The sequence below is a fragment of the Epinephelus lanceolatus genome, chromosome 13 (genome assembly GCF_041903045.1).
Source record: "Epinephelus lanceolatus isolate andai-2023 chromosome 13, ASM4190304v1, whole genome shotgun sequence".
Lineage (NCBI taxonomy): Eukaryota > Metazoa > Chordata > Actinopteri > Perciformes > Serranidae > Epinephelus > Epinephelus lanceolatus.
This window is the reverse complement of record NC_135746.1, coordinates 7,921,075-7,947,730: the sequence shown is the minus strand read 5'-3', so window position 1 is coordinate 7,947,730 and position 26,656 is coordinate 7,921,075. Positions and strand designations below refer to the sequence as shown.

The 26,656-nt window shown below is 41.9% G+C and overlaps 1 protein-coding gene across 2 annotated transcripts in view; it reads left to right on the top strand.

The window, feature by feature from the left end:
- cep128 (centrosomal protein 128) overlaps positions 1 to 26,656 on the top strand; it is an 82,403-nt gene that overhangs the window by 40,501 nt on the left and 15,246 nt on the right. For both annotated transcript variants that reach the window (XM_078173695.1, XM_078173694.1), the window contains 4 exons: positions 11,975 to 12,034; positions 15,117 to 15,309; positions 25,045 to 25,094; positions 26,340 to 26,363. In XM_078173695.1, coding sequence (XP_078029821.1) covers positions 11,975 to 12,034; positions 15,117 to 15,309; positions 25,045 to 25,094; positions 26,340 to 26,363 — 327 coding nt within the window. The remainder of the gene's footprint in view (positions 1 to 11,974; positions 12,035 to 15,116; positions 15,310 to 25,044; positions 25,095 to 26,339; positions 26,364 to 26,656) is intronic.

The window sequence follows — 26,656 nt, the reverse complement described above, 5'->3', positions numbered from 1 at the left end:
GAACATGTTTGCAATCAATTGCCCCATTTACACACCCAGCACACACTGATCAACATGAACCTCCCACTGGAGTCGTCCAGTATTGGTCCAACATTGACTCAACGTTTAGCTCCGATGGTCCACCAGCTTCTGAGAAACAAGACCAGATCAAAACCTAATATTGAGCTGGATCATGAAATGCTTGAGGGCTTTTAATTTGAATCGAGGACTTTTACTTTAAAAAAGGAAGCTGTGGCTAATACTCAGTCACAGACTTCAAGTTGGGGATGTACATCTCCACGTGACAGGTGGAGGCTGCGCAGCCATCGGCCACCATCAGCGCCAAGTTCCCCCAATAACTGATCTCACCTTCTGCTGTCCAGCCAAAAATATGTGGGTCTTTTTGTTTGCTACGAGCTATAACCAAGCTACAGTTACAGCTCGACTAGGCCGTTTAACTGGACTACTGTCCTTGTCCCAGTATACAAGCACGGGAGGGGAATCCATTTATTGACCCAAGTATGTTCGACTCCTCTACGATAGGTGGAGATATGCCCCCTTTCAGCTTGTTAGTATTGGACCTTTTTCCTGTTGACCTATTACGTCACAAACCAAACAATGGACAAACAAGTTAGCTTCGGTTAGCTAGCAGCTAACTGGTGTTATAGTGGACAACTTTACAGCTCTGTACATTTCATCTGTACAAAAAGTCACGGCTCTGGAATCTGGATGTAGATTTCTCCATGTTGTTACCGGCTCTTCTTCTGTTACATGCTATTGGACTTCCGGGTCAAAGCCTGAGGTGGAAACTGTGGAGCATGCTCAGAGCGCCTCAGCCAGTTTGGGTCTGATTGACTGTAAACATGCAGGAGTCACATTATCTTGGTGTGTTAGTCCGACTGTGAGAAACTCAGTTTAGTACAATTTCAGTTTGACTAATATGTTTATATGTATTTTAAAAGTTCAGTTTGAGAGAAGTGTCTTGTCAGTTCATGCTGGGCAGGTAGCATGCATTAACTTTGTCTGGAAATGTTTGCTGGTGATGGAAATGGCTGCCTGTAGTTGTACAGTATATGAGAAGGTTGGTGAGAGTCAGCTATTCTGTATCTGTGAGGTCCAGAGAATCAAAACAGTGAAGCTGCACTGAGCCGCAGTTTGGTTACAACTCTCAGTGGGTTTGGTACTGTTAGCAGCTCTTTCACATTATGCAGTCGTGATTCAATGCTAATATCAATATTTAACTCCATGTCTTTGCCGTAATTAAGCGTATTAGTGGGCAGTCTTTTGAGACAGTGAGATGAAGACATATTAGAGTAAAAACAAAAGAAAACTTCACTACTTTATATGGTTTTGTGTTTGAGTTCTAACATACAAAGTGTGTAGTTGGAAGTTCATCACACCCAGCTAGTCTTGGTTTAAGTGTTAAAGTAAAAAATAATCCTTAAAATGATGCTGCAGCTGACAATTATTATTATTATCAGTTTGACTGCAGATAATGTTTTTTATTGATCATTTGGTCGATAAAAATCAGAAAAAGTAAAAAATTTCCCATCATAATTCTCTTCATCAGATTTAAGAACCGTGAAACACCAAATTTGGGTATTTCTACTGGAAAACTTACCTTAACAATAAATCAAATATCAGAACAGTTTTTCTGTCCATTTACTAATCTCTGCAGCTAGGGATGCACCGAATATTCGGTAACCAAATATATTCGGCTGAATATTGCAAAAAAAAACACATTCTGTATTTGATGTAATAAGTGAAAAGCAAGGCTGAATAATGGCAGCGTGTTTTGCTGATGCAATCATACAGCGTGCGGTGACGGACGGAGTAAAATGTCGGCAGTGTGGCGATATTTGAAAGTGTTGGAGAGTGATAGAAGAAAAGCGGTTTGCAAAGAATGTAATACTGAACTATCTAGAGTAATGTTGCAAAGTATACTGGTACCAACGGTAGACCGCGGTACTAAAACACCACCGTACATATGATGCCATAATGTTGGAGTAACGTATTATTACGGTACCTCAGGTACCACTACTGTGGGATAAGTTCAAAGTCCAATCACAAGAGGGTGAGTGTCCATGCGCCGTCCAATAACGGTGTGCTCTGGCCACCTGGCATTCAGTGTGCCGCTGCAGTGGTTTGTTTTCCTCTTCTTGGTGTCATGACTGCCCAAAAGTACCTGGACAGCCGAGCCGTGGCGGCACACAGGTATGTGACATGTCAAAGGAGAAATGAGCCGTTCACATTTCTCTCTTTGTGGCAAGTAACAGTCCACAAAGCTCACCACACTTAAGGGACTGTTCTTTACTTGTCAGGGGAGGAGGGTGGCTGGTTGATTTTTGGTTGATTTTAATTTTATTTATTTATTTTATTTTGATCCCCCCTATGTTAATCACTTATTGATGCTGTTTTTGAAGTATGAATAAGTCAGTAAATAATTTATTCCATTGAATTATCATTGATGTATTATAGAAAACTGATTTATCTTTTTATAAATGACAAAAGGCACATCTGCCTCATTTTCGCTGTGGTATCGTGATACTACTCAGAACTGTGATACTTTCACTGGTATCGTACCGTGGGTCCCAATTTTGGTACCGTGACAACACTAATCTGGAGGGTGTTCATCTGCAAAAACTAATGAAATACTAAACAACAGTATCTGGTACTCGGTATTCGGCTAGTCGTTTAATTTTATTCGGCTTCGGCCACAAATTTTCATTTCGGTGCATCCCTGTCTGCGGCTCTAGATCACATGCATGCACTCACTCTTCCTTATCAAGGCCTGCGTATTCTGCACATTCTGTATTGAACACTGTGATGACGGCTGTATGGTGGCTTCTACTGACTACAAAATTATTTCATCTTACTGAGTGAAATGTGTTTGTTTTGGTAAAGAAGACGTAAGAAACCAGACAGATGTTGATGACAAGAAGATAAGTTTATGTATGAGTGTGTTTTGTATGTTTCTGTGTGCACAATCTGGTGAAATTACAGTGCTTTATTTAGATTTATAAGAGCGTGATGTTATTTTGTGGAGCTAAGCAATAAATCATTTCACAGATGTTTCTTTTTACTCACATGGAGTGGCATGTTTTCCTCCTCCTGTCCTCACAAGTGGCTTCATAATGGGACAAAAATACATGTAACACAACGTTCTCTGCTACAGTAGTTATTGCATTCAGCTATGGCAGATATACTTTTTCAAGCAAGGTATGGTTAATTTTCGTCTATGTCCTGTATCTAGAGTCTGCACAATAAAAAAACAAGTGAATGTATAATACAGACATACTAAACAACCTCATGCACCAGAATCTGGTGGATGTTAATTATATACATGAAACAGTTAAGTCTTTCATGCACAGTAAAGTTTCTACAACTAAGCGCTAATGTTTTACACATAATGACTACTGGAAACACTCACTCTCTCCCATACACTAATAAACACTTGGTGCACACACTTGCTCCCCTCCTACATGCTTGGAGGTAGTTTTCCTCTGCTGCACTGAGCTAATGAACCCAGCCAGCTCTTATCTGCTTATATGGATTTCCCAATCTGGTCCAGCAGTGCTGCAGCCAGACATGTGAGCCAACGCCTCGCCTCGTCTGTAATCTGTCATGTTGAAAAGAAGTCCAACTCGCTAGTGATTGGCCTAATGAGGGGGATCATTAACAGTTAAGGGCTGTATTAGGTTCTAGTTACCTCATGATACCCTTTTTCCTTCTCTTTACAGGCACTAAGGCCCAAAGTTGAAAGACAGAGTAGCGCTACATTGAAAGTTAAAGAGGACCTGTCATGCTTAGTTTTAGGTTCATACTTGTATTTTGGGTTTCTACTTGAACATGTTTACAGGCTTTAATGCTCAAAAAACACTCTGTTTTCTTCATACTGTCAGTGCTAAAACCTTTTTTTTCCCCCCTCGGTCTAAAACGCTCCGTTTTTGCTCCTGTCTTTTTAAGCACTGTGCTGCTTTGCTAGCGTCTTTGATAACCTTAATCTATCGACACAGAAGCTAAGCAATGTACTGTTGTGGACAGGGCCACTGCAAAATGTATTTTAGTCTCCTAAAAAATCAATATCAGTGTAAGTGTATGTTATATTCGAATATTTGCTCTACTTTACCTTACTGATACTAATAAGGCTTTTATTTATAGGCTGCGATAGATCAGCAACTCCAGTGTTCTGCAAAGTAAAATTACTGTTTTTTCGTCAAGTGGCTTTGATATAAGACTTTAATTTCCTGTTGAAGAAGGCTGTCTGATGGCAAGGTAACACAGCGAGAATATAGTGTATACTTAAACTAATGTTGATTAATCAATTTAGGCAGAGTTTGCTCAGTGTCCTTTGTTTTTATATACAGTACAGGCCAAAAGTTTGGACACACCTTCTCATTCAATGCGTTTTCTTTATTTTCATGACTATTTACATTGTAGATTCTCACTGAAGGCATCAAAACTATGAATGAACACATGTGGAGTTATGTACTTAACAAAAAAAGGTGAAATAACTGAAAACATGTTTTATATTCTAGTTTCTTCAAAATAGCCACCCTTTGCTCTGATTACTGCTTTGCACACTCTTGGCATTCTCTCCATGAGCTTCAAGAGGTAGTCACCTGAAATGGTTTCCACTTCACAGGTGTGCCTTATCAGGGTTAATTAGTGGAATTTCTTGCTTTATCAATGGGGTTGGGACCATCAGTTGTGTTGTGCAGAAGTCAGGTTAATACACAGCCGACAGCCCTATTGGACAACTGTTAAAATTCATATTATGGCAAGAACCAATCAGCTAACTAAAGAAAAACGAGTGGCCATCATTACTTTAAGAAATGAAGGTCAGTCAGTCTGGAAAATTACAAAAACTTTAAATGTGTCCCCAAGTGGAATCGCAAAAACCATCAAGCGCTACAACGAAACTGGCACACATGAGGACCGACCCAGGAAAGGAAGACCAAGAGTCACCTCTGCTTCTGAGGATAAGTTCATCCGAGTCACCAGCCTCAGAAATCGCAAGTTAACAGCAGCTCAGATCAGAGACCAGATGAATGCCACACAGAGTTCTAGCAGCAGACCCATCTCTAGAACAACTGTTAAGAGGAGACTGCACCAATCAGGCCTTCATGGTCAAATAGCTGCTAGGAAACCACTGCTAAGGAGAGGCAACAAGCAGAAGAGATTTGTTTGGGCCAAGAAACACGAGGAATGGACATTAGACCAGTGGAAATCTGTGCTTTGGTCTGATGAGTCCAAATTTGAGATCTTTGGTTCCAACCGCCGTGTCTTTGTGAGACGCAGAAAAGGTGAACGGATGGATTCCACATGCCTGGTTCTCACTGTGAAGCATGGAGGAGGAGGTGTGATGGTGTGGGGGTGTTTTGCTGGTGACACTGTTGGGGATTTATTCAAAATTGAAGGCACACTGAACCAGCATGGCTACCACAGCATCCTGCAGCGACATGCCATCCCATCTGGTTTGCGTTTAGTTGGACGATCATTTATTTTTCAACAGGACAATGACCCCAAACACACCTCCAGGCTGTGTAAGGGCTATTTGACCAAGAAGGAGAGTGATGGAGTGCTGCGGCAGATGACCTGGCCTCCACAGTCACTGGACCTGAACCCAATCGAGATGGTTTGGGGTGAGCTGGACCGCAGAGTGAAGGCAAAGGGGCCAACAAGTGCTAAACACCTCTGGGAACTCCTTCAAGACTGTTGGAAAACCATTTCAGGTGACTACCTCTTGAAGCTCATGGAGAGAATGCCAAGAGTGTGCAAAGCAGTAATCAGAGCAAAGGGTGGCTATTTTGAAGAAACTAGAATATAAAACATGTTTTCAGTTATTTCACCTTTTTTTGTTAAGTACATAACTCCACATGTGTTCATTCATAGCTTTGATGCCTTCAGTGAGAATCTACAATGTAAATAGTCATGAAAATAAAGAAAACGCATTGAATGAGAAGGTGTGTCCAAACTTTTGGCCTGTACTGTATATGGTGTAAGGTTTTCTACCTCGAGGTTAGTTAATAAATATTGTGATTTTGTCTGTTGTAGTGTTCTTTGTTCTGACACAGAAAATGTTTCGGTATACTCAGAACATTCTCCAGTGTCAACTGTAATATCTTTACCAATTCACTGTCTATGAAAAACTTCCAGACTGTACACTTGGTGATGTCACAAATTTGAGATTCGATTTAGTTCTGCGATATGTGAGTTGAGGTGTTAATGTTTGCTAATATTTTTGGACTGTCTCAGATCATAAGAATAACATGTATGAATTTTTTGAAGATGGGTGTAATTCCCCTTCAGTAACAACTAATTGCTAAGTCGACTTTACAGTAAATCATCAAGCTAATACACTAATTTTCATACAAGTCTAGAAGCTGCACTTCAAGATGTGTCTTTATGCCTTGATGCCGGTGTTTTTAGGTTGTCCGTCTGTCCATAGGTATGTACATACATATAAATGTACATCCCATTCTCGTGACAGCAATATCTCAAGAACACCTTAATTTCTTCAAATTTCTTCAAATTTGGCACTTGGACTCAACAATGAACTGATTAGATTTTGGTGGTCATAGGTTAAAGGCCAAGGTCACTGTAACCTTGTCTGTCTCATTATTGTGAACAATGAGGGAGTTTTTTCAAATTTGGCACAAACGTCCACATGGACGTAAGGATGAACTGACTAGATATTGGTAGCCAGAGGTCACTGTGACCTCCTGAAACATGTCTTTGGCCGTAATTCAGGAAGTCATACGCTAATTATGACAAAATATCACACAAATGACCGTGAGGATAAAATGATGAAGTGATGACATTTTATATTCAAAAGGTCAAAGGTCAACTTCACTGTGGCATCATAACGTCACAAACATTTTTCTGGCCATATCTCAGAAGCGGAAGGGGAGACATTTGGACAGATACTGAATTGGTGACACTAATCTTGGGTGTCACCTTGAAATAGTGCTGATTGTATAGATCTTTTGTGCTGCTGTAGGAACAGGTGCGTGAAGTATTTGTGTTTTCACAGACATGGATGTAAATTGTAACTGCAACTTGACAGGTTTGCGGAAGCATACAACCACAAAGCTGTAATTTTAGTTTTTATCTTAAATGCTAAACCTTGTGGTGTTCCTCATCTTGGTTACTACACTGCAGGTCTTCGGCACGGTGCTGGATTTCCGGCGCAGGAATATTCAAAGCGCAGCGCCCAGTAGCGGAGGCAGTTTTCAATCGGCGCCCATGTTAACCTATCTGACTGACTGTCCACACAGGCCGCTGAGCAAAGCGGAGCGCCCACGGAGGCTCGCGCACTGCAGTGCTTCAGTTCGGCGTCTGGTCTATTTTTCACGCAAGCTGCGAGCGCTTCTGTTAAGCTGGATAGAGCGGATCGTACCAAACAGGAAGTCAGACACAGAAAAGACGAGAGAATCCGGACAATTTTCAAAATAAAATAAATTTTAAAAATAAAAGCCTGTTTAATTATGATGTTGCTTGTCCGTCTATAAATATTTGTTCAGTTTGGTCTAGACACGAGAGAGATGAAAACACACACACACAGAGAAAGAGAAAGAGAGAGAGAGAGAGAGAAATGGCTACAGGTTGGGGGCTGCAATTCAGAGGGATAGAAGATGTTCCTCGCCTAAAATTGCCCCCCCCCCCCAAAGAAATTTTCTTTTTTTTTTTCTTGCTTCAAGCCCTGACACTGTCCCTCTCTGTCTCACTTGTGACTTTCTGTCCACATTGTCTTTTCTTGTGGAGTCAGCTGGCTCAAACAAGTGAACAGCATGTAATGGCGAAATTTGAATCCAGCCTGGGACATTTGTCATTTTTTGTTGTTACAGTCTCAATCTTTCCTTCCTCCCGTCACTTTAAAGTGTTTAATGAAGAGAAATGCCACAGTGGTAATCTCTGTAAAAACATCTTACTTTGCCCTTTCCACTTGTTGTTAGTCTTTAACATCTGTGTCTTCTGCTTCCCTCTAAACTTTGCCATCTTTACCATTTTCTCAGCGGGAAGTGAAACAAACAAACTGTAACCAAAGACACACAGTCGTAGATTTACTCGCATTCTGAGAGCGACATACAAACCACGCAGTCACACATTTAAATTAGAGGTGGCAGACACTTGGATTCCACGGCGGTGCTGCTGAGAAAATAGTGGCATTTCTTTCACTGCAACCCCACAGACAGCACTTTCAACTCCCAGCCTACTTGTTCAGTTTTTCACCAGTTTCACCTCCTTTTTGTCTGCCACTGCACAGAGCTGCCTTTGATGGTTTGGAAAAGAGTAAAGAGAGCGAGAGGCATAGAGGCATGTTTTATCCTCCCACGCAGTCACACGCTCTGCCATGCGGTTGTACACTCCCTGAGACGGGGACCTCTGCACAGCAGCACTCCACCACCCCACTTTGAGCTGCCGTGGCAACAACTTGGGAAATTCGTTTCGCTTGGATCTGGTTTTGAATGACAGCTTGAAAAAGTTGCTTGACACCTCTGCAGTGACGATGTTGTTTGCCAAAGCACGGGACAGAAAGAGTCCAAAAAAATCCTGCTGGGTGCTTTCCATGTCTGTTGATCATGGGTAAACACCTTGCCACAAGGGTGTACTTGAAAAAAAAAAACGGTTGTACTTTTTGTTGACTTTGTTCACGGCTGTGTGTGAGTTTGTTCATGTGAAGTTGTGTTTGTTATGTCTTCTGGCTTTTTTGTTTTCACCTGTGCAGCAGGTTGGGAGTTGTGGTTGTGCTCTGCCTCTGAGTGTTTGCAGGGTGGCAGGATATCTGCTAAAAATGGATTTGCACAAAACCCTTCTGGAAAGGTTGGTCATGGTGCAAAGATGCAGTTATTTATTTTTCATATACCATAGGAGAGTGTGACCTCCATCTAACAGGCATATACCTTTAAACAGATGGTCAGTTCACCACTTTGGTCCAGACTGAAGTATCAAATATTAAACATTAAAGTTGGTACAGACATTCATGTTCCAACATGATGTATTGAAATTTTGGGGATCACCTTACTGTTCTTCTAGCGCCACCATGAGGTTGACATTTGTAATTCTGACTGAAATGTGTTGCTAACTATTAGATGGTTTGTCATGAAATTTGGTGCACACATTTTGTAATCCCTTGACTTTTATTCCAATACCTGCAAAACAAATCAGCTTCAGTTTAAGGATAAGGGATAAATTAAGGATAAATTAAGCTAAATTCACATTACACTACTTTCAAAGTCATCAGATTGCTGTGGTGGTCACCCTGCACAGCTTGCTGACTTGAAATTGGGAGTCTTGGAAGTCGTGGTTTGGGCACTAAATGACTGACCGGCAACGGGGTCACACGCTGCAAGAGCTTTCACCATGAGGAATCTCTGATTAGTATGTCACATGATGAGAGGGTCAGACCACAACCTGGGGTCGGTTAAGGGTGGGAATCACCAGAAGATCCACGATACGATATTATCATGATGCTTAAGTCCCAATACAATATTATTGCTATTTTAAATATGTTGCGATATGCTGAGTATTGCGATAAGACATATCACTATTAGGGGTGGGTGATCTGGCCCTAAAGTAATATCACAGTATTTCAGAGTATTTTTGCAATTACAATGTTCTTGACAATATGACATATTAGCGCTATTGCACATTCACATGAAAGTAGGTTTTTGTCAAGCTGGGAGCGTCACGTAGGTTTACATTACCAAATATGACAAAATCACTTGACAACACCGACTCCTGTGTGCGCACGGCGAGAGGAGAGGGAGAGACGTTGTGCTGCTGCCAGAGGAGCCGCTGAATGAATTCCCTCTGAGCGGTAAGTCACTAAAAGAGTCTGAGAAGTAAAAGTTTCAGGACGCACTACTGAAGCTGCTCCTCTTTTTGGAACCACTGTGGAGTAGCTAATAAATTTGCTTTCAGCCATGCTTGTTGTCGCCTTGGGTAACTATATGACGTCAATATGTCAACAAGCTGAAATATCTTGAACTACAACCGAATTCCAAACGGAAAACCAGAACACTTCGGGTACCAAAATCTTTGTAAAGAAAACTATGTTGCTGTGCAGTGATTTGGCCTCTGACGGGCCTTCAGATTCACAGATCTCTTACTCAAACTGGATTACCATGAACCTATTTCACGTCTCATTGGTACTTGAAGCAATGCAGCTCCTTGTGTTGTTATAATGCCGGTCTGCTCTCGCTCTGAGTGTCCACTTGGTCTTGTCTAAGCCATCAGTAAACATAGGAAAAGACAAACCCACCGTTATTGGCTAAATCAGAGGATTTGGACTGCCACTTTAAGGTGACCTTGTGGTGCAGTGGCTGCATTTCATGCTCTTGTCTTTCTCTGAGTTTCCTGTCTGTATCGTCACTATCTAAAAATGATGACCTGTTACTCCAGTGCTTCTGAAACCTGGTGCAGTGGTTAAAGTCAACCATAATGGCCCCTGAACAGACAGAAACCTGACTGGCTACATGAGGCGTCGATAATAAACTAAAACGTTTACAATTAGAACAGGCATATCTCATGTTCCACTTTACATACTGGCATACACATGTGTTCATCTCCTCATGTCAGACAGGCGGGTAATGATGCATTCAGGGGATTGTTAACCTTTGGGGGGGAAAAAAAAAAAAAAATCCACATGTGAAGCTGGCTCATCTCAACAGCTGCATCGTGTTGGCGGAGGCGTACTCAGCTGAGTGCCATCTCGTTATGTGACTGTGTTTATCTGTGTATCTGAGTGTCCTTTTGTCTTAAGAGTGTGTTGTTGTGTGTGCGTGTGTGTGTGTATGTGTGTGTCAGCAGTCATTAGGAGTTGGCAGACAGTCAGTTTGTATTGCTGATGCTGACAGGCTTGTCTGGGAAGGATGGAACATACTCCCTGAGCTCATTTTTATGACACACACACAACCTCTGTGTGTAGGCGTGTGTGCATGCACAAGTGTAGTGTCATGTCATAGGCTGTTAAACACACACGCACCGCAATTTAAGTTGGCAGAAGGCCGTTCTTCACAAAAGTTCAGGGTTTGACAAGAGGCTGTTCCTCTGATTTGTATCCTGTTGTTTGTCTCCTCACATTTATAATCACTGTTTCTTTTACATTCTATAAATCCTCGGATGTTTCTTCATATATCTTTGTGTCTGTTTAGACAGTAGGGGTATAACAGGTCTGAAGCCGAGACCGAAACCGCAGCACAAACGTCCATGGTACTCATGATGCGGTTCCATCTTCTGTGATGCGTTCCCCTCACTCTGCTAACACCACAACCACTGCAGCCCGCTAAGCTTTCATAACGTTCGATGTGGGTTCCTCCAGGATGTTGTGATAGCAGCATTCATTCAAGCTCCAAGCTGGAGCATCTGGAGGAAACCCACTCTGACACAGGGAGAACATGCAAACTCTGCACAGAGGGGCTCCCCCACCCTGGGTTCGAACACCCAACCCTGGATTCGGCCCGGGAACTCTCTTGCTATAAGGCGACAATGCTAACCATGCTGCCATGATTGCAACAGTTAATTAAAATTCAGCCGATTCCTGTGAATTTTGCACGACCTTGCAATTTTGTCCAAACACTGCAACTTTACCACAAATTTGACAATTATAACAGGTTAAATCTTGACCCCTTCTTGACTATGTTACATCAAAGGGATGAAAAGGTAGCATGCGATTAATGCAGGGTTTTTTTTTCCTTAATTGCATCAGGATCAATGCGTTAACGTTGACAGCTCTATAGTTCAAGTAAATCCACCTCAATGTTCTTGTATGTGCTTTGATAAAACAAAGTATGAACAAGCGAGGAACCGAACTGTGGGTCTAAAGAATCGTTACACCCCTGTTAGACAACTTACTGTACATTCATATAATCCTAAAATCTCTTAGATCTGCACTTCTTACCAGTGTGGGTCTTTTAAGGACAGAATGTTTAGTAATGTATGCTAACACAGGCGGCTCACATTTACATTAATCTCTGTTCTGTTTTAACAGGCGATCTCCCAGAAACCTGGATTAGTGAAAGACCCTCACCGCTGGCTGGCTGAGACAAAGGTATGATTATTACTCACAGCTGTACTGTCTTCCTCACAGGGGATTTGTCTAAATGCCGATGATATAATCCAGAAAACACAAGATTAAGCATTGGACTGTGTTACCATAATCATCGCTCAGTCTCAGGCCTACACTGTATAGAAGATTAATGAAAAACAACACAGAATATATGTAATCAATGTGATTTGGTCCGTGCAGACTCAAAATAAAATGTACTCCCCACATATGGTTGTATTTTTGCTTGTTAAAACCAACATTTACCATGGCATAAAGTCTCAGGAAAAGATGATTTATTGTTGAGGAAACCACTTTCCACAGCAGAGCACTGATGTGTGCTGAGAGTCAGCAGTGATCATAATGAAACTGTGAAGTTCAGGGATTTGTGACAGAATGTCTTTCCATAATAATTATGAGGGCAAGGGCAACTGTAAATTGCACTTCTCTTCAGTCATAGTGAACTGTTTCACTGACTCTCATTCTTCTAAAGCAGCTTCATGGTTAACATGATGTTGTGCGTTAGTGAGGCTCTCGTAATTGATGAAATGACGAGATGCAGTTTTTCTTTAATGTGTTGCCTTCTTGCTGTTGTCTTCCTGTCTTTTGCAATAATAGTTGCCACTTGGTCGCCTTCCAAGACGAATCAGTTCCCATTTACAATGCAGTGATGTACGGTACAAAAGAAACATGTAATTATGGCGGTGGCGGTGATGAATGACACTTTGCTTAAATGTGTTTGCACAACTCATAGTGTTTATCACCATAACGTATACCTCCTGTCAGATGTGCTTTCAGAGCACTCTGCATTTACAAGAATAAAACACCAGAGAGCAAGAGAGATAATTAGCTCCCTAGTTAGCAGTTTTTATGAAAGTAACATCTTGGTATGATTTACAGGCTTATAGAGCACAGTTAGAAGAGCCATTTAACCAATCACATTGTGTGGCTGTAACAACCCTGTGTATGAAACATTGTCAATTTATTTACATTCCCTGTTGCATTGACGGCGTGCTCAGCACTTTGTGACTGGGCTGCTGTATTTTTTCTGGACTTTAATCACACTCAGTTTGGCTGTGCTCTTTTCTGAGCTCGAGTTAAACACTAAAGTTAAAATGACTAAAATATGACGAACTATATTTTGTGTTCAGAGAGAAGTCAAGAGAATTCTGAACTTGCAGCTTGAACTGGAGCAAAAAACCTTTTAAATAGAGGAGGAATAAAGATGGATTTTTTATGAAAGGATTTGGCTTTAAAGGGAAAACAGAATTCCCTCATCCTGTTCTTACATCAGACAGTTTTAGTGACTTAATTATGTTCCTTTGCATTGACTTCATTTTAGGCTTAACTGAAAAATCCAATTGAAGCACAGCACTCTATGTGTAAGGAAAATACATTTATATCATAAGAAATGGGTCTGGAAATTGTCACGACCAAGTTCACCAGGGAAACAACATAAAACCAGATGGGACTGGTAAAATAAAGTTTTTTATTTAACCAGGAACTTAGATTTTCACAAATACAACAAGGCAAACTGCAGAGGAAGGAAGGGCCTGTGGGCGCTGTTCAAAATCAAAATAAATAAATTTAACCAAAGGAGGACTCTTGACAATAAAACACACCTACTGCTTTACCTAAAAGTTAAAGCACAAAACACTAAAACCTGACTACTCTAGCCAAGCGATGAGAACGAAAAACAGTCAAGTTCAGCTCCCAGCGCTTCTGAACAAGAACATTTGTAGTGTGTACAGTCTATGCCAGCAACTCAGCAGACTACCACTGTTTTTGTTTGTTTTTTAGGCTGGTGAGTGAAGCAAACCAGGACTGTTTGTAGTAAAAGAGAAAGGATCATCATACTCTAAGGGTGCTTTCACACCTGCCCTGTTTGGTTGTGTGGTTCGTTCAGGCAGGTGTGAACACAACAATCGCACTCCAGACTGAGACCTTCTTGAAGAGGTGGTCTCAGTCCAGTTACAAACGAACTCTGGTGCGGTTGGTTTGTGGTGAGAATGTGTTCCGACCTGGATGTGAAGCAACTGCAGTCACATGACACATTGTTTGGGTTAAACATGAGCATGTTACAGTCCTGGAGCATTATTAATGTGCACCTCCTCCTGTACTGCCTTAATATGCACATTCAGCACATCCAATGCATCAAAACATTGTTTTCTAGTTGGAGCCGCGCCTCGTTTTCAAACTGTATGGTTTGACTAAAATGAACAATGACAGCAATATAGTCCACGATGAGCAGCGCTAAAATCAACCTGCGTAGTTGTCCCTCCATTGTGACATTAGAAAGTGTCACATTTATCTTGCAAGTGTACTCTTCTTCAACGTTTGCTTTACTTCCTGGATTTTTCCCTCATGGAAATTCTGACCAATCAAGAGCAGCTTTCTCACACAAGGCATTTGATCTGGTCCGCTTGTAAATGCTGCCGTGAGAACATGAACCAACTCTAGGCAATTATACAACTTTGGAACAACATGAGTCCCTGATTCAGACCAAAGGAGACGACTCTAGGTCTGAAAGCACCCTTAAACTCACAACCTGAGCCTGTCAGTGGCAAAAACAAGCACTTTCAGTGGACGTTTATCGAGGGTGCGAACATGTCCTAAAATAGGGTCCAGGTTGAAATATACCTGACTTACTCTCAAACAAATGCCTGAAAGTTAGTTCAGAAAAACCCTCAACACATCTATTAGGCAACACACAATCAGAGAGACTCAGTGGTGAGCTGTTAAAGAGAAATCCCAGCTGCCACAACTGACAAAAACTGGCCAAGTATATAATGTCAGTCCCTCAAATTGCATCTCCTGGATTGGTGAGCTGGACTTGGTGCCGCTTCAGTCAGACTCTTTAGATATCCATGCAGGTAGTGGAATGGGCAGTGCCCACCTGGAACCAATTTCGCACAGGGGACCACACATCCTACTTCAAAAAGGACACTAAAAGGGTTAGACACATGGGAGGGTGCCATCTCTGATCTTCCCTTCCCAGTGCGCTAACATTTTGATAAAAACCTTTGCTGTAAGAACCAGTGAGCAACCTACTTCACCCCTTTGATTTTGTATTTATTTAACCAACCAGACCAAGATACGCTGGCTGTGTGAGGAGGTGCGGGAATGCAACACAAGAGAACAGCGCCTCAGGAAGCAGCAACAACAGACCAGGGATCAGTTGAAGGCCCTCAGGCAGAGTCGGGATTCCGAGCAGGAGGCTCTCCTGCAGCGTCTGGACCAACAGGAGAAGCTGCTGCACTCCGTCAGCACTGAAAAGAGAGGTATTAGAAAGATGCCATCATGTTGATTTCAGTCACACTTAGGAGGCATGTGAGAATGAGAATGCAGCGTTTGAGCTGTGGGTACATGTGTGTGTGGTGTTTTTTAAGGATCAAATTGGCTGCGACATTCAGCAGTTTTAGGATTATCAGAGTTGTTCTTTTTTCATCCAAGAGCCGATGAAATAAATTAATTGAGAAATGAGCTACTTTGGCTCTGAGCTGGTGCCTTCCTCCGTCTGCAGTCTACTCTCTGTTGCCAACCTCAGTGTCCAGCCCTGATTGATCTGATTGGTTACACGTCACAAGTAATAGCTTATCAACACTGAAGGCTGCTGTGCCACAAACAGGCCAAGAGACTGAGCTGCTGTGTGCCAAACTTAAGGCAGCAGATATTACTGTTGTTAAACATCACAGTCCTACACAAGCTGCAAAAACACTCTGTGTTTCTGATGGTAACGTCCTGCTGTTAGTCTAATGATAATTACTGGATGATAATTCAGTTGTTTGAGTTTGAGAACTGCAAGTGGAGGCAGCACCTGGAAGTGCAATTAATGTGACGAGATTAGTTCATAAACACAGTCAGTCACTGACAATACAGACCTTTCATACACTAGACATGTAACGCAGACTTCCCAGTGTACATTCAACCCATGATGGATCCATTTATATGAGGCAGTGTCACTTTTGTCATCGTTAAAGTCAGCTAGCCACTAGGCTAATTTATGCAATGTAAAATGCCATAGAGTCATGCTAATAACGTTAGTATGTTGTATTTGTGGGGAAAACATGTTTAGCAAAAGACTATTGTTTTGTCTCTGAACCTTGTGGGTTATAATGGAGCCCAATTTTTACTTTTGTAACACTGATGCTATAAAGCCATGTTTTATTTATGTTTTAGGTGTGTTAAAGCCTCTGCACACTGAGACTGTGTTATCCTTACGCACAGAAACCTTGCATACTGATTCTGATGCGTTTCATTGTTCTATTCGTTGTGAAAATTCGCAACATGTGACAAAATGAAAAGACACATTCCCTCCTTTGCCTCTCTGCACTGGAGTTACCTATCTGACTGTCACCACTCCCTCCCTGACTTTCATTTGGCACCACAGCTGCATGAAGAGGCGGAGCTGTCCTCATCCACATCCTCCTCCTCTTCATCATCATCCACCTGAATATTACTATCTGACCTGCTGAAAGAAGCTGTCTGAGTTTTGAAATGACTCTGCACCCTGTTCCTCTGTTTTGTCACGGCTGTGTCCCGCCGCCACATTTTCTTCACTGATTCTTGGTCAGTCGTCTTTAAAGGATCTGACCGATGTGAAATACGCAGAAAATTTTAAAGACAGTTTTGGACTCAGTGTCCAAACGTGATTGACACAAGGTGAAGTCGTATTTATTTTAGACGTGCAACAATTTTGGCCGGTGTGCAAAGGCCTTTAGTTGAATCAATGTTGAATCAATAAACTCCACTGGCAAGTAGCGTTTCTGAGATGCACTTGCAGAGAGTATAACACACCAACACCAGGCAAAGCAGGCTGCAGCACACGCAGTGAAGGTGGAAGAACAATGGCTCTTTTTTTGATAATTATTTTCATTACGTTCCAGCCACAATTTTATAAACCTCTATTACTGGATATTTACAGAACTACCTTTTTCATAATTTGAATCACCTTGAACCAAACACAAAAACAGCAGGAGTAACAACCATACCATTACAATCCAAAAAAAAAAGAAAACAACAAAAGGGGGTTAAATAAATAAATAGACAAACACACATAACCACCAGGCGAAACAGTCAAATTCAATTTACCAGGATATGCTGTAGTCAGCCCTCGTGTTGTTAATCAAGTGTAACCAAATCCAGTCCAGAGGGGTCCACTGTGTCCAAGACGGGTTGTCATATTTTAATAAACTCTCAGTATTGTCATGAAGGGCGTATGTTGATTTTCGAGTGGGTTAATTCTCCATATCTCCTTATACCAATCATCCAGTGCAGGGATGTCCTTAGAGATTCAAAATTTGAGACAGTCCAAAAGTTCTCTTTTCCAACATGTAATTTAACATTAGGATGCTTAAAGACATTTAAACAATTTTTCTGTTGGAGCTGTGGAGTTTGTCTTATTCTGAAGTTTGACGCAAATGTACGTCTCGTGGTTCCAAATCATCAGTGTACTACTGATTACGAATAGTCGGTATCGGAGTCTACCCTGGAAATCCAGAGTTCTCGTGAGAGCACAATTTGAATTTGCTCAGCGAGTCACTCTGGCAATCAGTAATGATGCTCATTACCCATGCCCTTGTAGCCGAGCTGCACCAATCACATCGGTGTATCTGATATAGGCGGGCCAGAGGCGAGCTAAACAGATGACGACAGCGCTGCGACGACGAAGTCCGGAAACAGTCAGTAAACACTGCAAGATGGCTACGGATGAACACCAGTTGTTTGAAACGGCTTTGGCCGCTACAGTGAACGAGTTAGACTTGGCTTTTTCTCTAAAAGAGGAACAGAAGACGGCGTTCAAATCTTTCCTTTGCAAGAAGGACATTTTTGCTGTTTTGCCAACCGGATACGGCAAGAGTCTAATCTACCAGTTAGCTCCGCTGGTAGCTAAGCTCTGGATACGTCACCACGTGTATTGTTCTGATTGGTCGTAGTGATATTTTCAAATGCATGCTTGGTGCCGCCCCTCGAGTTGGGCCATTTATATTACTCATAGCCAGACCCTAAATCTTTCTAGATTTGGGTCTGGATTTCCAGGCTAATTGGAGTCGGCCCTGAAAAAACATATCAGATACCCAGTGTTTCTTCCTCACTGGCACTGTCTTCATCATAGCAAAGCAGAGCCACACTATACAACAGCGATGCATCATGGGAGGCTAATTGGGCTGTGTGTTCTTTATTAGGCAGCTAATGCCTGATTACAAAGAAACATTAAAGAAATCCTTTCTGTTGTCCATGTCTGTTGAATTTACGATGTTGTAACGGCGTGCATGCTTCCCATAGCAGCTCTTAATGAAAATGTAGTTATGCCTTGACTGCCGGACCGATTTTGATTGAGTCAGACACTGACTTCCTGTTATTTTAATTTAATCACTCCATCATTAAAAGCAGTTAGTGATTAAATGTATGCATATTACTGAAAGGGTTTTGTCACTGAGAGGTTTCTGTGTGTTGTGTTGTAACGGATGCTTGTTAAAATGGCTGTCTGTGCCTGTTCCTCTGTATCTGATGCATTGTTTTTTCAATGGCGCACGCTGGCCTGTCTGTTTATGATTACAAATGTTTGAGAAAGCATCTTAATGCTTGTAAACTTTGAGACTTCTGTAGAAAATGGACTTGTTTTTCCTGTCCCGAGTCCCATTTTTGACTGAATTTCTCCTAATGAGCTGTAACTGCCAGAGGAAGAACAACTTGTTTTTAGCGCTTCATCTGAACAATGCAGGGAAATGGGCCTAATTTGTGTTCCATTAACAGAGAGGAAGAGAGTTAAAAGACACAGTGAGACCAGAGAGAGAGGCAGAGTTAGATATGGACAGGGAGATGGAAGACAGAGACAATCAAGTGTCCATCATTACCTCCGCCAAGAAGTGGATGTTTTTGGTTCGTTTGTTGGCTTGTCTGCTTGTCTGTTTTTCAGCAGGATTACAGAAAAACTTCTGGCCCGATTTTCATGAAACTTGGTGGAAGGGTGTGACGGTATGGAGTTCTTGTTACCACGGTGACAAAGCAATGTTTCCATGCAGTTTGGAGTTTTGAGTGTTACTGTATAATTCTGTGGTTTATCAGTGAAGTGTCTGAACCACACAGACGACTGGATTATCTACTCACGATGGCGCTTGCTGATGTCAGTGGCCGATTCGTTTCAAATCAGTTTTGTGCAAGTTGAAAAGCAGGGCTTGAAATAAATTACGTCCAGTTGTCCCAGGAACAGTAGAAAAACAAAGTTCTTTCCGAGAATGCTGTTGGAACAAAAGGACACGGTAAACTCACTATCGACGCGTCATGGGACACACCCTATTGTTTCCCTGATGATGCTACATTGTGAACAACAACTCCAAGTTGAAATCAGCTGAAGGAGAGCTAATTAATGTTAGCTGTTAGCTGTTAGTGGTTAGCGGTTAGAAGCTGGTGACTGGCACCAATTGCTAACGGAGGTTGCATTGAGTTGCATTATGATGCGTTCAAGCTCTCTCTTGTTGGTAAGTACTGGACAAATTATAGTGTTCTCATGATATGTTTAAATGTAATCTTGTCAAATTCAGTTTTTTAAGAGAAAGTTGAATAAATACAGCTGTTTGAAGGAGAAATTTGATGTTGTCGCAGCAATATTTATTTGATTGTGTGTGACTTTATTTGTGCTCTTTCAAAGCAATGAAGGGCTTTGAAAGAGCCCTGTAATGAAGGGCTGAATGACTTAAAATAGGTGCGGACGATGGCAGTCACCTCTCTGATAGCTCCACTAAATTTGTGCGAAATTTAAGCACTTATGTCTGTATTGAAAGTCTTGGTTGGACTTTTTGTCATAGGCTTTGGATGTTGGTGGCATTTGGCTGTGAGTCAGTCATCGAGATGAGTAAATCAACCCACCAGTTTGTAAACTCTCCTTCTGCCAACTTCTGCTAGCCAGGTCGAGGTTTTCAAACATTAACATCAGTAAACATCAAGGAAAACATGGAGAAGATGGACACCTGCTGAATTAGTGTCCTGTTGGCCATAGTACAGGTGTTAGCAGTGAACTCAAGTTGAGCAGTCTTGTTGTTTTTAGGGGTTATTTTCCGGTCATAGTGCTGTGTAGTGTACTTCTAGGGATGTTTTGGTCCCCAGATTTTGCTGCAGTGTGAGTGCTCTTGGCTGTCATACTGCTCTTTGGTACAGGGAGCTGCAGGCATGCAGGCAGCGGCACAGAGGCGGAGAGGTTTTAAGGCTGTGAGACAACATTATTGTCTCTCTTCTGCCGAGAAGTGGTGAATTTACAGCTCACGGCTACTTAATACGACAGTCTCTGGCTTTTGTTTGATATCTTGTGTTGACAAAAAATGTTGAGACCTGTTGTTAGCACAGTTAGCTTGTTTTCTGTATTATGTGAAGGCTGCTGTCAAACTGAACGTCCTGCTGGGTCCCATTAAATCTTTAAAATTTGGATGGAAAAAAACCCCCAAATTGTCGAATATTCTTATTGAACAACCCAATCTGATTCATCTGGCATAATTTTGAGTTAGGTACAGCCCTATGTATAATTCCATTTAATCTAATTGGAATAAATCCAGACATACAGCATGTAGTGGTTGTGCTTGCAGATTTACGTATCATAAAAGACTGGACTTTTGGCCCTGGATGCGGCCTGGGTGCTCAGAGTGCCCCTCTACTTTCACTCTGTTACTTGGCTACAGTGGAGGCATTACACCATTCAGATAAGCCATCTGATGATGCAGCCTCATCTCCGGACCCCCTTTAGAAAAACAGTTCTCTCTTACTTTAGACCCAATCAGCTATTTGACAGAAGTAGTTTTGTCTTGTCTTCACTGCAGGCAGAAGCACTGATATGGTCTCTATGGTAATTAGACCTAAGAGTGTGTGCCACGGCAGCTACAAGATCTGGTTATCTGAATTGAAGGTGTGCGAATTAAGATTTTATCAGCTGTGCTTTGAGTATGGCTTCACAGTAATGTGGTTTGTCAGTGATTCTCTTGTACTATTACAGAGCAAAACAAGACTTACAAATCCCAACCATGCATGAATACGTACGTCATGATGAGCAGTTGTGACATGATGCATTTGCAACAACAACTAACATTACCCGTCCACATCACAACTGATTCTTGTTTTTTTTCCGCCATTCGTATTATCAAACGGGAAATTGTATTCTCACAAGATTTATTTTCCTTAAACCTACTTGTCTGCCCATCTCAGTAGATTAACTGTTAATGCCAGCACTCTGCAGAGCCCTCGTGTGATGTACAGTAATTGTCTCGCACTGAATTTATTACTGTCAGATTGTGGTTGCAGTCTGTGTACTTTCCTTTAGAGATTTCATCACTTGCTCACTATTGGCCTTTCCCTCTAAAACAAGACTGTAAAACTGCATGAGCAGATAACAGCAGTTATTATAGGACCTTCCCACAAGTTTGAGGTGAGATGTGACTGGGTGTGAGTCAGCAAAGAGAACACTTCTCTGCTCCACACTTCAAGGTGGATTTTAAAAGGCTTGCCAGAAATTTGGCTAATTGTTTGAGTCAAGTGTGTTGGCCAGTGTAGTCGTATGTATGTGTGTTAGTGTACATGCACTCATACTTGAGGAGGTGGAGATTCAGTCATCCCCTGGTAATTGGATGTTGGACTTGTGCCCAGGTCAGACCAGAGTTGCAACTAGACGAGTTGAAACAGGCAAATACTTAAAACGCTCCGTTCTGCAATGTTTTAAAAACCTGCCGGTTCACACCAGGTCACCATGATGAGACGGTGTATCATCTCTAGTCAACAACTCTCTGTGCTTCTGATCTGTAACATTGACAGGAAGTGACCACCATGAGACGGTGTATCATCTCTAGTCAACAACTCTCTGTACTTCTGATCTGTAATGTTGACAGGAAGTGACCACCATGAGACGGTGTATCATCTCTAGTCAACAACTCTCTGTACTTCTGATCTGTAATGTTGACAGGAAGTGACCACCATGAGACAGTGTATCATCTCTAGTCAGCAACTCTCTGTACTTCTGATCTGTAATGTTGACAGGAAATGACCACGATGAGACGGTGTATCATCTCTAGTCAACAACTCTCTGTACTTCCGTTCTGATTTGCAGCTTTTCAGACTTATTTTGTGGCTGAATATAATTTGTAGCTTCTTAAAATCTGAATGAGGATAGTGATAGTGAGATACTGGCTACAGTGATGAAACAAAACCAGCATCAGATGGACTGTATTCATAATCAATACGCCACAATAATATAAATAACCATATAAAGATCCCGAGGTGTTCCCAAGCCCGATGAGATATAATCCCTCCAGTGTGTTCTGTCTCTGCACCGGGGCCTCCTACCGGTGGGACGTGCCTGAACACTTCCAGCAGGAGGCACCCAGGTGGCATCCTCATTAGATGCCCGTACCACCTCAACTGACGCCTTTTGACACGAAGGAGCAGCAGCTCTACTCTGAGCTCCCTCTGGATGTCTGAACTCCTACCCCTATCTCTAAGGCTGAGCCCAGATACACAACGGAGGAAACTCATTCGGCCGCTTGTATCCACGATCTCATCCTTTCAGTCACTAACCAGAGCTCATGACCATAGGTGAGGGTTGAGACGTAGATGGACCAGTGAGTCGAAGGAAGTAACAGCGCTTAAAGTTTGCAACAGAGCCAGACTTTGGAGTCAGTGTTGAAGTCAGTGGGGCGAGAAAATCACACTATAACCCATCATAGGCCTTTGTTTTCACTATGCAGGAAACAGTAGGCGCCCACTTCCTGTTCACAAACTCTTGCTATTACAGTTACAGTTTCACTAGGAAACAGCAGGGAGATCTCTGCGCTGGTTAGATGGAGGGAAGTTTATCACAGTTCATCTACGCATACTATTCACATTGTTATAACAAAGTTGGTTAAAAATTGGTGAATTAACCTTTTAAAACAAAACACTGTTCCTCCAAAGTTGGCACAAGAAATATTATTTATCGGTCAATTAATACATTACGATTGTATTTCCTAATGATTCTTAAAAATAAAATGTTTTTAAACATTTCTTCTTCTTTCCATAATGTGTTTCCAGCATTTCATTAAAGCAGCACAAAGTTAATTCTGTCGGGCATAATGCCAAGCTGAGTAAACTTGAGTAAATATTGTGGCATTTGCTTAATAAGACTATTGCTTAATGAAATCAGAGTTATTCCTTTGAATAAACACCTCATTAAGCAAACAGCCAGTGATTGTAATTAAAAACAATTTGGTGTTGCAATCAACAACAAAACCCAAGCAGAGTTTGTCTTTCCTCCACCTGTTGGGGTGAAAATAATCCACAGGCAGCAAACTGTGTCTGAGACATACTGGGATGAGGATCATTCATCACGTGACCAAACTACTGCTGTCTGTTTTCTCTCTGCTGTGCTCAGTTTACTTTTTAATACCTCACTGAGTGAAACTGAACTGGTCATTGTGGGATGTACTGGTGGTGTGTGTCTGTCCCAGTTAAACAGATACTTCACTGGTTTTTAAGCAGTTTGGTATCTTAATGTGTAAAAGAACTTTGGCAACCTGCAAAACGCTTTCTGTGTGATCAGGCCCTTTCTTGCCTCAAACGTCTTCAGAAACATGTTTTAGCTCACTGTCAAAGGGATAGTGCACCCAAAAATGAAAATTCAGCCATTATCTACTCACCCATATGCCGAGGGAGGCTCAGGTGAAGTTTTAGAGTCCTCACATCCCTTGCGGAGATCCAAGGGGAGAGTGGGTAGCAACACAACTCCACCTAATGGAGGCTGACGGCGCCCCAGATTCAAACATCCAAAAACACATAATTGAAACCACAGAATATCTCCATACTGCTCGTCCGTAGTGATCCAAGTGTCCTGAAGCCCCGACATAAAAAGTTGTTTGGAAAAACGTCAATTGAACTCTGTTTTTAGCCTCATTGTAGCCTGCAGCTCTAAGTGCCTCTCTGTGGACCGCGCTCACGTGTGTGCGCTTGCGCGAGACCGTGAGACAATGAGGCTAAAAACAGAGTTTAAATGACGTTTTTCCAAACATCTTTTTATGTCGGGGCTTCAGGACACTTGGATCACTACGGACGAGCAGTATGGAGATATTTTGTGGTTTCAATTATGTGTTTTTGGATGTTTGAATCTGGGGCGCTGTAAGCCTCCATTAGGTGGAGTTGTGTTGCTACCCCCTCTCCCCTTGGATCTCCGACAAGGGATGTGAGGACTCTAAAACTTCACCTGAGCCTCCCACAGCATATGGGTGAGTACTATTGGCTATACTTTTTGCTGCCACCACTCCTTATTAGCTGAATTTCTGGTATTAATTTAACTAAGATTAAATTGTCTATGTGTTTATCAGGTGGGGATTAGCTCTCTCGTTGCTTATGGATTCTTTGAGAGTTCATAACAGCAACTTCACAACCATATGTTCGGGGAAAGTTTTCCGTCACCACAACGATTTTCCATCATTTGGAGTTCATATATATTTAAACTTGTGGCTGCATTATAGAACAGTAGTTGATGGTTTTGTGTGGAATGGTGCTGAAATCTTTAATCTTTTGAATATTGTGTTATTTGTTTAACAGGCTTCAAGTTTATGTTTTACAAATTACAGATGGGATATATGACTTGGCTGCTGCATGAAAAAAAATTGTCAAAAGATTATTTTTGGCTTTAATCCCTGTAAAGGATCGGCTCCTTGACATATTTGTCTACAGGCTAAAAACAGTGAGAAAATAGTTTGCACTAATAAATAAATGAGCATAAATATGAACCAACTAATACGACAAGTTTCAGAAGCTTGTCTGTATATTTAATATTTAATAACAAATAACAGTTATTTTCAAGATTTATAAAGTGTTACTAAATCCTGGATGACAGCTTTCCTTTAATGGTTTTCTTTTGCATGGGGTAAAATAAAAAGTACACAGCACTTTATACAGATGGAGAATAAAGCCGACACATGCCCCAACTGAATGTCAGCACTCTGACACTGGGTCGGGGAATCTGCTGCCATCTCAACTCATCAACATGTTTCTTTCAGAGCTGCTGGAGAAGAGTCGCAGGAAGGAGGAAGAAATGAGGAGCCTTCAGGTGAGCAGTTTATGTCTTTATTAATCCTCATCTGTTTGTGTCTTCATTGTGTTTGTAAATCTGCACCCTAAACAGTAGATTCTTAATATCCAGCTGGCCTGATTTCAACCATGCTGCCAAAAAGAGACAGCTGGTACTATTTTTATTTATACACCACATTGCCTTCAGATTCTTTTTTGCATATCTGTTGGGGTGTTCTTCAGTAACTGCTGGGCTTCTGAGTTCTGTGATGCAACGCTGCAAACATTAGCACACAGCCGCGGGCCTGACAGACTCCTCGCAGCCTTGCTTGGACAAGTAGCTAATTACTGCAGACACGAGGCCTTGGAGTTTAAAAGCCACCAGAGACCTTGTCTCTGTCTTTCAGTACCGCAGCATCTACACTTGGCAGGCCACCAACTCACCTAGTCTGGATTGGACTGGCCCCCAGCGCCTCGCCAACCCTTTACTCGCCATTAAACAGCGAAACACACACTCACTCACACACTAAAGTGTCTGCTAAGTGTTCGTTCTTTCCAAGCGTGTGTCTGTACCTCTGTAACCGCGTGTTTGTTGTGTGTTTGTTGGATTCTGGGGTCCCATCTGTGGCTGCATGATGGCACCTGCCAGAGCTTGCATGCAATTAATCAGCCTTCTCAGACCCAGCCGAGCTTTTAATTATGAAGGATGAGCAGAGAGAGATGTAGAGAGGAAAGACAGATAGAGTGAGGGACGTAGACGAGTTAAAAAAAAAAAAAGAAAGTCAGAGGGTGGGCTGAGGAAAAGAAAGTACCCTTGTTACAAAGCATCAACATACTACAGGCAGAGGGGGAGCGGCAGCCGGTTGGCGGGGGGGAGCAGGTGTGTGTTTGAGTGGCAGATAAGAGGCATAGCATCGCTTATGCATCGTTAGAGAGGGAACATCAGTCAGGAGCTGGATGAGCGGCGAGAGCAGTTTGTCTTTGTGTGTTTGTGTGTGTCTCAGTGTGTGTGATAAGAAGCCTGTTGTGTGCTACACACTCTCCCTAGCCCTGGTGTTTCCTTCCCTTGTTACCTATTTGTTGGAATGCTCTATTCCTCTCTCCTGTCGCTATTCTCACAAACAAACACACACTGGTTTCCTCTGTGCTAATCTCCCACTGTAAAGAGTTACCTGATCTCACCGTCTGGCTCGTTGTGTCAGTTTTATCCTCACTTTGGTTTTGATTCACACTTTATTTTTCAATGCATATGAAGTAATGTTGCTGTGTTTGTGTGTGTTCACAGGATCGCGTTTTGGATCTGGAGATGGTAAGTTTATTTATCTTTATAATCAAAGTCATTATAGCAGGTAAATAGAACTAGTATGAAATACGTAGGGGTGTCACGATTCTCCATTGATTTTTAAAGCCCCACTCCAGTGAATTTTGGTATTTTTATATTTCACATTTTTCCTGACAAAATTGATTAGCCACACCGTTTGCAAAATATTTTTTGATTCCTTGTCTGCTTACGGCTGCTGACATCTTTCGCTGGTGATGTCATTTAGAGCCAGAGTCTGAGCAGTAGCGATTTCTAAGGTATGGAGTGCCCACCCATATACC